The 12,754-nt window shown below is 41.9% G+C and overlaps 1 protein-coding gene across 5 annotated transcripts in view; it reads right to left on the reverse strand.

The window, feature by feature from the left end:
* Positions 1-2,524: 2,524 nt before the first annotated feature.
* Positions 2,525-12,754, reverse strand: part of HIVEP2 (human immunodeficiency virus type I enhancer binding protein 2) — a 199,385-nt gene continuing 189,155 nt past the window's right edge. For all 5 annotated transcript variants that reach the window (XM_029943770.1, XM_029943766.1, XM_029943769.1 and 2 more), the window contains 3 exons: positions 12,478-12,579; positions 10,829-11,724; positions 2,525-5,017 (listed from right to left, as the gene is read on the reverse strand). In XM_029943770.1, the coding sequence (XP_029799630.1) occupies positions 4,193-5,017; positions 10,829-11,724; positions 12,478-12,579 (1,823 nt within the window). In that variant the 3' untranslated portion in view covers positions 2,525-4,192. The remainder of the gene's footprint in view (positions 5,018-10,828; positions 11,725-12,477; positions 12,580-12,754) is intronic.

Genomic DNA, 12,754 nt, shown 5'->3' on the forward strand with positions numbered 1-12,754 from the left:
TACTCAGGAACCAATGAGAATATTTTCATGCTTTATATGATGCCAAAAATTATACTGTGGCAAAGTAGATACAACTAGTACTAACCTTGGTGATCCAGGGCAGAAATGGATTTTGTGTTGCTAATATTACTCCGAGTTCACCCAAATATAGCCATCTTCACTGTCAATTGGTGTGATTGTAATACTGATCTAAATGAGAGCAACATAAGTAACTAGAAACTTCATTAAGCAAATCTCGACAGGCTGCTGTGGGATCTTGGTGTTAGCCTTGGTTCCTCAGCAAACAACCTATTTCTTAAAAACTTCACCTCGCTTCTTTGAACTACGGGCTTTGGAGAGGCATTTGAAAAAGACAGGTTAGTTTAATAACCTTTAACTAATTATTTAATAACAAAGCTGCCATGAGGGTGCTAAGGAAATACCATCACTTTATAACTCTACAATGAAAATTGGTCTCAAAAATGAGGGTTTTGCTTTCAGGTTCTGCTTTCTAGAAACAATCTTGGAGAATTTATGAAAATTTCAAAAATCGGTTTTAGGTGTGCTGCTGTCTGAGAGGCATCTTCGCGGGTCACTCCCAAGCCCTTCAGAGGTCCTCACACGTCCTCTTCCGTCCCTCGGTATGCCGAGTGATTTCCTGCAGTTCTGCACTCTCAGCTATGGCTACGTGACAAGAAGTGACAAACTAGTCTTCCGTGTAGGTCTTTCTTGAGACTGAACTCATTCTAAACTGCTTAGGGAGCTCAATTCATTACCTGAATCCAGTACAAGTCCACTCTGGCTTCCAAGGACACCACCCTCTTTCCACTGCCCGATGAAGAACTCCAGTCACCTTTACCTTCTCCATCTCTCTCATCTCAGACACCAAATCAGTCACGAGTTATTCGTGAAGCAAAACTGTCCCTTCTTTCTCCATGACCCCGTCACCTGCCCTTATTTCCAAGCAAATGACACAGCTTTATAATTCTCCTAATCGGTCCCCTGCCTCCACTCTTTCCGCCTCAAATCCACTATCTTCATTGCTTCCCTGGTGATTTTTTTTTCCCCCTAAATAAGAACAGCACTAGCAATGGCAGTGCCACACTCTGGCTTCAATCCTTCCTTGGCTCAGCTCCCTACAGTTTACAGAGCAGATCAGATGTCCTTAGGCTGAATTGAGAAATTGGACTTCGGCGTGTCTTTCTGGCTTAAGCAAATACTACCCTATCACATACTCAGGGAGCTGGCTCCGCCTTGCTTTTTACGTACTCTCTGCTTTACACATCCTCGGTCATCTAACATGTCCTTTCCCAGCTTTTATTTAAATGCACCTCTCCTAGAATATAAACTCCCTGAAGGCAAAACTTAATTTGTTTTGTGCAGTACTGAACAACTAGAACAAAGAACAATGTCCCAATGTAGGTGGTGAGAATTTATCTGTTGAATAAGTCAATCTGTTATTTCAAGGATCTGTTCCAAGGCCACCTCTGTGATGAAGTCTGTCCTGCCCTTCCGTCCATCATCAGCAGGATAGTTGCTCTCTCCTTCGTGACAATAAAACACACCAAATATGCCATCATTTTAGCTCTAACATCAGATTACATATACTCCTATACATGTCTTGCCTTTTACTTGAGCTCCTTGATGGCAGGAATACTTCCATCATCCTCAGTGCCCATCACAGTAACCAGGTCATAGCAGGCACTCAAAAACTGTTTTATGAATGAGTGAATACAGGAGATAAATTAGAGGAGGAAGCAAAGAGTGATTTCATTTGGCCTGGGTTCTCACACACACACACACACACACACACACACACACACACAGCTCCAGTGAGGAGTAAGGCACACAAGTCACCCTATGTAATTCAATATTTCAGGATTCTTTTTTCTCAGCGAGAGACAGATTTTAGGCTGGCTGCTTATGTTGACCTTTAATTTGCTTTTATAAAACACAATTTTAAAAGACATCCTGGCTCATAAAACAACACAGGTATATTCCAAATCCCCTAATTTGAGATTTTCATAATGGAAATACTAATAGATTTTGACCTTTAATGAGCATCCATTTTCATTATTAAAAGGTTGTATTCTTTTTATTAAAGAACTGTGATTTGTGGATATTTTGTTGTATATTTATTTCAGTTGGTTTTTGACTTCAGTCACCTCAGCAAAAATAAGGAGAATTCCCCAGTGGAATTTCAGATATGCATGCATACTGAGAGGGAGGCAGAAGAGGAAATGATCATTTGATTTATTCATGACTTTGCAGATGCAATGTATTCTGTCCATGCCCACACTTAGAATCCGCTGACTGCATTTCTAGAGCTCACACTGCAGTGACCACTATCTGTCCTAACTGAATGACATATGGAAGCCAATGACGGTCTTCTCACTTGTGAAAAGCATTCATGCTCGGCATACCTCGGAATGGGCAAAGCCTAGCAATTAAAAGCACAGATGGTATGTTGGTGGCATCAAAATTTCTTTAGCAACAAAATTGAGAAATTAAAATGTAAAACAACACATTAAAAACTAGACACCTCAAGCATGTAATTGTATATTTATTTCTCTTTTTAAAGAACACTCCTTAATGTAATTCAATATACAAACTTGGTTTCACAGAATTATAATCCACTATATAGCACAAAGATAACCCAGATTGTGTGTGTGTGTGTGTGTGTGTGTGCATGCACACACATGTGCATGTATGCACACGTGTTGTTGTACCCCCTCCCTTTCTTCCATTCTTCCGGACCTACAAACAAAGGCTCTGCCCACCTCCACGCTGACCAAAGCCCATTCGGAACGTTGTATACAAAAGACATCATCCTCCCGCAAATTCTTCTCCCTGGAAAGCTTCTTGTCCCCGCTCCCCCTGAGATGGCCAGGAGCCTGGCCCTCTTCCCCTCTTCAAGAGGGTGAAGTGGCCTCCCCTAAAGCTGATGCCAACCCTGTTACCATGTGGACCGGCTGAGAGGAAAGGCTGCTGAGAGGTCTCCATGCCCCTTCCCTGGGTCCACTCCTACCCCTCAAGTCCAAACACGTCCCCTCCAGAGCAGCCTTAGTTCCGGTCACCATCTTGTGCAGCAAGAACCAAGGAGATCTGTGAGCCCAGGTCTCTCCCACGGGCAGCGCACAGCACTGCCTGCCAAGCCACCGGGCCGGCCGATAACCAAGCTCTCCACAGTCCCATGTGCTTTGTCGCTTTAATTTTTAAAGACACCCTAGCATAGGTCTGTGGCAACCTAGTGTCCAACTGAGTTACATAAAACTGTACCAGTGATGCACTTGTACATATTTACATGGGGCGGAATGTTTTCCCATAGTTTTAGATGAGTATATAGATCAACATGTTCACATAAGACCAAATACTTTTAATATTATTTATAACTGATTTATAAAGCTTTGAAAAAACTCACAATAGCACATTGTTTACTTTAATGCTTTACGGTACTATAAGTTTAAAATCACAATCAGCGCTTAAGTCATAGTCAATCCAGCAAACAAGAGACAAAAAAAATGTACAAGAGTTAAGAACTGACTGATACATCCTTTATCTTTTTTTAACTAATGCATAAATGCAGAATAAGATACTCTAGTTTAAATATCTTGTTTACAATATACACTTTTGTTCTAGTTACGCAACAGTAAATCCCATGCTTCACATAGAAAAGCAATCCACAACATTAAGAAAAAATGTACAATTTATGAAACAAAGTAAATAAATATTAGTATTACAGAATCGGAGCTGTACATAAAAGCTGTTCAGTTTTAATCATATAAAAATATGTTTTAGTGCAACCTCACATATATATTGATGCTGCTTTGCTTTACATCATTTAGATCCAAGTGTCCAAAAAAGGAAAGAAATTACATTTATTACAAAGCAGATACACAAATTCTAAAATATGTACAAATTACTGCTAAAAAATGCTTATAAGAATATAAGCAAAGTAAAGAAAAGGCACAAACATCTGTACAATTTTTAAAAGTACCAGACCCAATAGGTTAATTTCAAATTTTGTTTTGGTCAGGCTCGTGATGACTTGTTAATTTACCTAATTCTTTTGATATAACAAAAGTATATATAAGAGCAAACTACTGTAACTTAGGACAGGCATGCTATAAACTTGACTACCTCTATTTCTAGAAAAACGAAAACGAAAACAAAATGGGAAAATGTGGAAATGGAAGTCTCCATGCATCTTAGATCAATGTAGTTGACTCTTCTCTGATGAAGGCTCATTGCCTCCCTCTGTGCTCGGAGGGAGCTCTTTGCTGCCTGGACAGCCCGACTGTTTATCGTCCGCACGGCTCTTGCTGTAAAACGTGGAGTGAGCTGACACAGTCTGTGATGTACCAAAATTGTCCTTTTCACCATCATGCAAGTCAGGGTGGGTGGCTGAGGTACAGGGCTGGCCTGGCTCAGGTCCACTAAAGTGTCTAATGCTAACATGTGCACTCTCCAAAGGTCTCTGGTGGGGTTCCTGCACCCGCCCTGGCGGATCTGCCCCAAGCAGAGTGGCCTCTTCTGTGGCAATCCGGAGAGAGGCAATGGCTTTTGTGCAAGTCTGTATATTTTCCTCCTGTTCCCTCTCTGTTGCATTCAGGCTGTCTTCCGAAGTGCTCTGTTTCATCAGTAGCCGAGGCGAGGAGGGCGTGCTAGGGGGACCAGACGACTGCAAAACGTGAGGAGATCTTTTCTCGTGCTGCTTACAAAGGACATAGGGATCCTTAGGGAAGGATTCCCCGGAAGCTCCTTTCTTCTCCTCAGAGCCCTCCATGGGCAGAGGCAATGTGGGTGGAGGATGTAAACCGGAAAGGGCCGGCGGCATGGAGTGAACCATCTGGATCCCGCCAACTGGCACCATGGGGATAGGAGCTCTCACTTGCTGCTGAGAGTGGAGCGGAAGATGACTGAAGACATAGTCATTGGGACCCTCAGGGAAAAGGCTGGAGCCTGGATGTTCATAAGCACCTTCTTGGTCTCCATAGAGACTGAAGTAGGGAACCTGAGGTAATCCTCTTCTTAGATTCTGCGCGAGGAAGCGGAGAGCACAACGTTTAGGACCCAATACTCTTCGTGCTTACGTCAAGTTATTTCATTCCCGCGTCATTCACTCATTCACTCATTCAAAACATTTTAAAACTCCCTCATCCCTTTATCGATTTTTCACTTTTTATGACACGAGACCACTCAGTTGTCTTTTAAAATCCTGGAAGGAAGCTGTTGGTCTGTGAAAAGTTACTTTTTTTTTAAGCTTCTTTATTTATTTTGAGAGAGAGAGAGAGAGAGAGAGAGAGAGAGAGAGAGAGAGAGTGTACAGCAGGGAAGGAACAGAAAAAGGGAGAGAATCTCAAGCAGGCTCAGCACTGTCCATGCAGAACCCAGTGCAGGGCTTGAACTCATGAACCATGAGATCATAACCTGAGCTGAAATCAAGAGTCAGATGCTTAACCAACTGAGCCACCCAGGTGCCCCAAGTTACTTTTGTTTTTAAGCAGCAACATGATAAAACATGCAGTATGTTTTCCACTAGGTACAGAGACACATTTCAGTTCTGTTTGTTTTTGTTTGTTTTGTTTTTTATAAAAAGAAAATCACGGATAATTACCAGAAAAAGTTCACTGAGCAAAAAACACTAATAGTAGGTTTTTAAATTCAAAAGGAAGTAAAAAGATTGCCATCTGTTTATATACTGGGAAGATTTTTAATATTTTTTCTTAAGTGTTGATCAGTATAATTGGAGTGACAAGTCTGAAAACGGCCTTTTTTTTTTTTTTAAATCTCCACAGAGCAGATGATACAATAGTGGTGATAGGCAAACTGGTTCCTACAGTGTGCAAGACATTGGTTTAAATGAATAAATTCCTGCTCATGAGGCACTCTAGGTGGAAGACCAGCTCTTTTATCAAATGATTAATCAGGGCCAGTTTTCGTAAGGTGACTATCCATCCAAGTAGTTAACATTAAATGTGTCAGGCACTTACAGCTCATATTCAACTACACACTTGGCAACCAAAGATTATTATGCCTTAAAATCTCCTGTTTATGTTATTATTTTCATTTAAAGAGCTTCTTGGCAATTAATGAATTAGGACACTTAAAATAGGGGGCCAGGATTCCAGATTTCACGGTCCCAGTCCTGAAAGAGAACTTTTCTATAATCACTTCTGTAGCAAAACAGCGCTTAGGCTATTAGATTATCAGGCCTGAAAGAGATGATCAGGTTTCAATTACTGAGATTCACTCTTTCAATGGACTATCATCTTAAAGGAACTCAGTTTATTTTTATTTTTGGGAGGGAGCTTAAAATCAGATAAATATAAACCCAGCAAGCATGGTAGAAATCCAGGAGAGAGAACAAGAACAACAATAAAAATGTTCTAATTCATTTCAAGGATGTTTCGGTTCTCAAGCTCAAGGTCTGCTGTATGCCAATATCGGTTCATCCGGTTCTGTTTAGACTGTGAGACCAGCCTGGGAACCATAAATTATGCATTAACTCTGTCACTCTGGGCCATGCTACGCCCGTAGCCTGTTTGTGGCTACACCTAGTCAAGCTAGACACCAATGAATTGTCCTGGAAGTGCAGAGGAGGAAATGAAATCATCAGTCCTACAATCACGAGAACGTCACAAGTTAGTGAAGGTGAGAATTTTGTAGAATGAAAGTCATTTAAATACTGCTACCCCACCACCACCAACAAATCCCTCTCATCTTTGCTCCCATCTAGGAAAAGGCGTTTCCCAATTAAGGTGGAAGAACTGTGATACTCAGAATGGTAATCTTTGAAGATAATCAAATGAATTTCCATCACCAAAGATTCAGATCTTTAGTGACCAGCAACTAATGATACAACCACAGACGTACGTGTGAAAGTAGAATTTTTGCCGCGTGAGGACTTTCACTGTTCTGTAGGCTACCAGGCCTGGCCACACAGCCTCTGTCCCCGCATTCACCCCTGCTTCACCCACCAAAGAAGCTCTCAGTAAGACTTTCCTACCTTATTTGCAACCGTATTTTGTCACTTGAACCTTATCCTTGTGATACAGTGAACAAGCTCTCATCTTACTGCAATCTTGGTGAGAAACACCTTGGTTTGGAAATACGAATAACAGGCCCATGCAGGTTGTGTTATGCATATGTATATATATTCCCTGCGTCAGCTCTACTACCCTGCATCTTTTCAACAGTGTCAGCAGGTGCTCTGGAAGCAAACGCAAAGAAGGAGGTAGGAGTGTGGGTAGTTCATTGTGGGGCGGAGGAGGCAGGGCAGCTGACGCATGTGAAGGTAGAGAGGAGAAGCAGGTGCTCAGCTGGGACTGATCCAGGCTCAGTCACTGGCTGGGGGCTGCAGGGAGAGAATAGCCTTAGTTTGGAAACTGAGGCCTATCCTGATGGCGCTAACAGCAGGAGGCTGTCGGTTCAGAGCATTCTGCACAGCTGAATGGCAAATTCGTTAAAGGACAGAAATCTGCTTGGCCCACCTCCCTGCTGCCACAAGCAGATGAAGAAACTGTGGCCCGGAGGTTAAGTGACTTGCTCAAGATCACGCAGAGAGCAAGGGACAAAACTGAATGATGACTCTGGGACTAGACACGGTGTTCTTCTGTACTACATACTGGAAACCAGGACACATTTTCCCTTCTCTTCTTTGCTAATTTATCTACTAAAACTTTAAAAATGGAATAGGACATATTTTGTTTAAAAAAGATGAGGCCAGGGGTGCCTGGGTGGCTCAGTCAGCTAAGCATCTGACTTCAGCTAGGGTCATGATCTCGCAGTTTGTGAGTTCGAGCCCCTCGTCAGGCTCTGTGCTGACAGCTCAGGGCCTGGAGCCTGCTTCCCATTCTGTGTCTCTCTCTCTCTATATGCCCCTCTCCTACTTGCACTGTCTCTCAAAAATAAATAAAGCATTTAAAAATTTTTTTTTAAAGATGAGGCCAGAAACCATAAAAATTTTTCATCATCATCCATGAGTCACACATGTTAGACTCTCAAAAAATATTTGCTGATAAGAAAGGCTCTTACCTTCTCTCTTTTCTTTTCTTTCCCCCTTTCTCCTTCCTCCCTTCCTTTTCCTTCCCTTCCCTTTCTTTCCCTTTCCTTTCCCGCTTCCTTCCTCCTTTCCTTCCTGTTTCTTCTTTATCTATCTATCTATCTATCTATCTATCTATCTATCTATCTATCATCTATCTATCTATCTATCTATCTATCTATCTATCATCTCTCTATATTATTAAAATGAAACAGAGTGGATCAGGGCAGAAACAGCAGGGAAGTCAGATTCCAGTGGGTGAGTATCACCTCCTACAAACCTGCTCCCCAGCTACTCCTAGACCAAGTTGAACCACAGGATGAGTGTATCATGCTGGACTAGAAGACCCTTTCATGCCACGGTCACCAACCTGTGAGTTCTTGGCCAATGTTAAGCAACAGGACAAGGCATTTCTAAAAGAATTTCCATCCAAACCATTTACTTTTAGGGCTGTTCTAATTTAATATTTTCACACGTTATTCAGAGAAGGTGCAGCTCTCATCCAATATAGCCATCAGAAGATTGCTGCTTCTCATACCATCATCAATTCCGTTTTGCCCTGGCAACAGAATTCGTGTTCACACATCACTAAAAGATAAATGTCTTCCTCTGCCCCTCAAAAATGGTGTCATAAAACATTAAATGGGAAGTGCTTTGGATCAAATGTCCCTTCTTCAGAGCCCATTCCCCAATCTATTCCCTCATATCATGTGAACAAAGCAGCAGGCCATAATCTCTAAAGATAATTAAATGGAGTCAGAAAGCAATGGCTCTACATGTGCCCTACATAAATGGTAAAGTGTAGTTTCTGTGCTGAATATCCAGATGAATCAGTATAAAAAAAACAACTGCTTGCAAACTTAGCGACTAATAAACCAATTTCCTCCTAACAACTTTCTAGCCATATATCCAAAAATTAGGTGAACTTTCTTAGTCCACTCCTTCAATTCCTTTGACGGGGTTGACTGCAAGTTAGTTCCTATTAGTTTTTAATAACCATGGTGTGTTGACACTAAAGACTTATATTTTGGGGACTACAGTTGACTGAACACGCCCCAGATTTTCACAAATACTCTAGTCTCAGTCCACCTGGCCAAGGCCAGATCAGGAGAGTCTCCTCACACATGCTCTGCCAGCATCCTTGGTCTATACCAGAGAAAGCATTTTATACCCCACATGTGATATCCTGGCACCTGACAGATTTGTGAATATGACTCTCTATTTGTGCCATAGTGGCATTAACTTCAGAAGATATCTCTTTTCTACTTAACACCACTAACCCACAAAAACCTGTAGAAATGCAACTGTTTTCCTTGCTAATTCATTATCTTGGTAAATAAGTTATGTCTTGATCGCGTGCTTGTTTCTGCAATAAGTGCACCATAGAGACTAAGTCGGTATCCAGTTGTGAACAGGGGATGTTGGGGGAAGGAGAGTAAACTGCAGCAGGGACTTTTCCTGAAGTTTAAAAACGCTAACCTAAGCGTATGACACATGGTGGTGAAATGGCAATGAGAGGGAAGGACCTGGCCACCAGGGCAGTGAGAAGACAGACCTGGAGGTGGGTAGGGCCTTTGGCGGGCAGGAAAGGGCTGAGCCATATGACAGAAACCCAGAGCAAAGAGAGAATAGCAAAAAGTAGAGACCAGGAAACAAAAATACATTTAAAGCAAAGAAATTCGAAAGGTATCATTCACCTGTCTATGCTAAGTGTCTGCTTCATTCATTTAAAAACATCCCATACAGAGGTGCCTGGGTGGCTCGGTTGAGTGTCTGACTTCAGCTCAGGTCATGATCTCACAGTTCATGGGTTCAAGCCCCACGTTGGGTTCTGTGCTGACAGCTCAGAGTCTGGAGCCTATCTTCGGATTCTGTGTCTCCCTCTCTCTCTGGCCCTCCCCTGCTCATGCTCAGTCTCTCTCTCTCTCTCTCTCTCTCTCTCTCTCCCTCTCTCTCTCTCTCTCTCTCAAAAATAAATTTTAAAAATTAAAAAAAACATAAAAACATCCCATACAAACTGAAAGAAACATCAAGGTCTGCCATGACATGGAATGATGCTTTTTTTATGGATTTGCATGGAAACTACTACCTAAATTTAATCCATGACTGTTACTGTTGTTGTTTAAATGTATAATGAGGGCATATCATAGAACTCTCTGACACTTTCTCCCTGAGCTCTCTCAACTTTGGGCCCACCATCTCACTGAGCAAGTGCATTTGGTAGCATGAAGTAGTAGTAATGGCAAGAATAGCAGATAGGTTCATGCCTTTGACTTACAACACACCAAGGAGATCGTTTTTCTCCTCTTTCAGTCACTCACTAGCTTCACATGTCCACTAACTGTGGGCAAGGTAATGAGTTTATTTAAGAAACAAAATCTATTGGAAGTCAACCCTAACGCCTGACCCTTGCTTGACAAAGTTCTATAACTGACACCCAAACGGCCCTGATAGTGTGTGGCTATGCAGCCATGTCATTCTGAAGGGTCCACCTTTCCTACTCATGTAAAGGTTTCAACTTATGCTCATAATTAGTTAAGCTTAGAAAGCATTTAGAAATGCTCACCTGTTCCCGAGTGGAAATGCAGGACAGCTCTGCTGCAATACTACACTTGGGGTAATGCCACAGCCATGTTATCAACAACAGCATGTGAGAAAATGTCTTCCTGCTGTTTTCAGAAACTAAGCTCACCGCTCCCCATGACAGACACCCATGTTATAACAAATTTCACACTAGTGTGTTATCAAGAGGCTCCAATATGCTTTGGCTTTAGACATTAGAAAGAGAAAGCTAATCATACTTACAGGAGGCCCCAATACAATTGGTTCTGCTTGCAAATACTGCCCCATGGACAATGGTGGGTTATGGTATAAAGCCCTTCTGGGAGATGGTGCTCTTATGGTGGTCATATATCTTCGCTCTCTTCTGGGAGAGAGGTCTCTTCTTGCCGTGATATCCTTCCCAGGTGACACTGGCCTCCTTGGGGACAGATGCCTTCTTGGTGAAACATCTCTTTGTGACATCTCTCTTCTCAATGCAGCTTCCTTTCTTGGTGAAAGATGTCTCATGGGTGACAGATCTCTCCTAGGTGATAAATGTCTTCTGGGTGACAAATCTCCTTTGGGTATCAGATACCTCTTTGGTGAATTCTCTCGACGGGGTGAAGAGTCATATCCTGGTGAGGAATGGTGGCTTGAGGGTGAGAAGTCCCTCGGAGAGGAGCTGGGCTCCGAAGACAACATGTACTCTTCATCCACACAGCTAGGTATGTCTAACCTGTCTTTGTCCGGTTCGGAGTCTGTACTTTTGCTCTGGAATAACCTCTGGTATTCTGTCATCTGAGTATCTTCACATGAATCACTTGATGTCATGAGCTGAGTAACCTGAATACTTGGCAAAGTAACCAAATAGCTGATCAATGAAGAATGCCCCAGGGAACTATCTGAAGGAACCCCATGGGGCACAGCGCCAACATTCACAGGCAAGGAGGAGAATCTAGGAGGCTGGGGACTGGTGCTTCTTGATCTTGTTTTTGGTGTCAAATCTCCCTGATCATCAAAGTCATCATCATCTTCATCATCTTCGTCATTATCATCTCCATCCTCACCATCCGATTCTTCAGCATCTGAGAACTGATGATCAGTTGAAATGCTGGACATGCTATGCTTCTCAGTTGCTTTGTGCAAATCTTCCATAGTTTCTGAAACAATTGAATGGAGAGTGGAGATCAAGGTTCAAATGTCAAGATTTGGACCCCATCTATTTACAAAAACTTTCCTCCAACCATGTGTAGCCCCGAGAGATAGTTCCATCTCTGAATTCCTTTAATACTCACTGGGGACTTACCTGGGAGACCTTATACTTTTAGTAACTAATCTAACTCATCCCCACCCAACAAAAGAACTCTAGAATAAGACCTTCTATCTCTGATGTCACACAGCCCAAAGAAAACCCTCAACAAATAGGTATGGATAATGCTATTACTGATGAGGCTAGAAGACAAAGAAAGCAAAGATCTGTCTCTGTAGGTATAAACTTAAATATATCTCAAAAATCCTGACTGACCTCAGGTTTCCTATTCAGATTAATGATGGATTTCTTTTCCTCTTGATAGGAATAATAACACATTAAATTGCTTTTCAAATTTTCCCCAAAGTTTCATAAAATCTAAGTTCCTGTCACAATGCCAGTATAATTAGATTTGTTTTATGATTCTAGATAGAAGTGTTTTCAGAGTGAGGCCTTTTTATCCCCTTCAGTCAGAACCAAAATGGATTTATTTCTTCTTGGTATGTTGTAAGCAATTCAACATGTCAGAGTTCTTTCTCTATTTCATGTTTAATAAAATGACATATAATCAGTTTTTCTTAAATATCAAAACTTGTTTCACCACCCCAGGCACAAAGCTCCAGTGTGTAGCGTGAAGAGGTCCGTCAACTAAATTCTGAAGTACCTGCTTCTTCAGTTTCTGTATCATCCACTGATGTCATTGAAACTCCCAACTCCAAGCACTTCTTCATGTGTGCTTTAGATTTCATATGCTTCGTCAGGTTTCCTAGAACACACAGATGAAAAAGGAGGAATTAATTCATAACAAAAATGTGATGATTGTTCCAAAGTCAGAAGTGACCTAACTTGAAATAGCATAGATTTGTGTCTCCCCACTACCCCCTGCCCTGAACTTATGAGGAAAAATCTGGTTCCTGAACACATCAACCACTCAGAACTTT

This window comes from Suricata suricatta, chromosome 7 (genome assembly GCF_006229205.1).
Source record: "Suricata suricatta isolate VVHF042 chromosome 7, meerkat_22Aug2017_6uvM2_HiC, whole genome shotgun sequence".
NCBI classification, from domain to species: Eukaryota; Metazoa; Chordata; class Mammalia; order Carnivora; family Herpestidae; genus Suricata; species Suricata suricatta.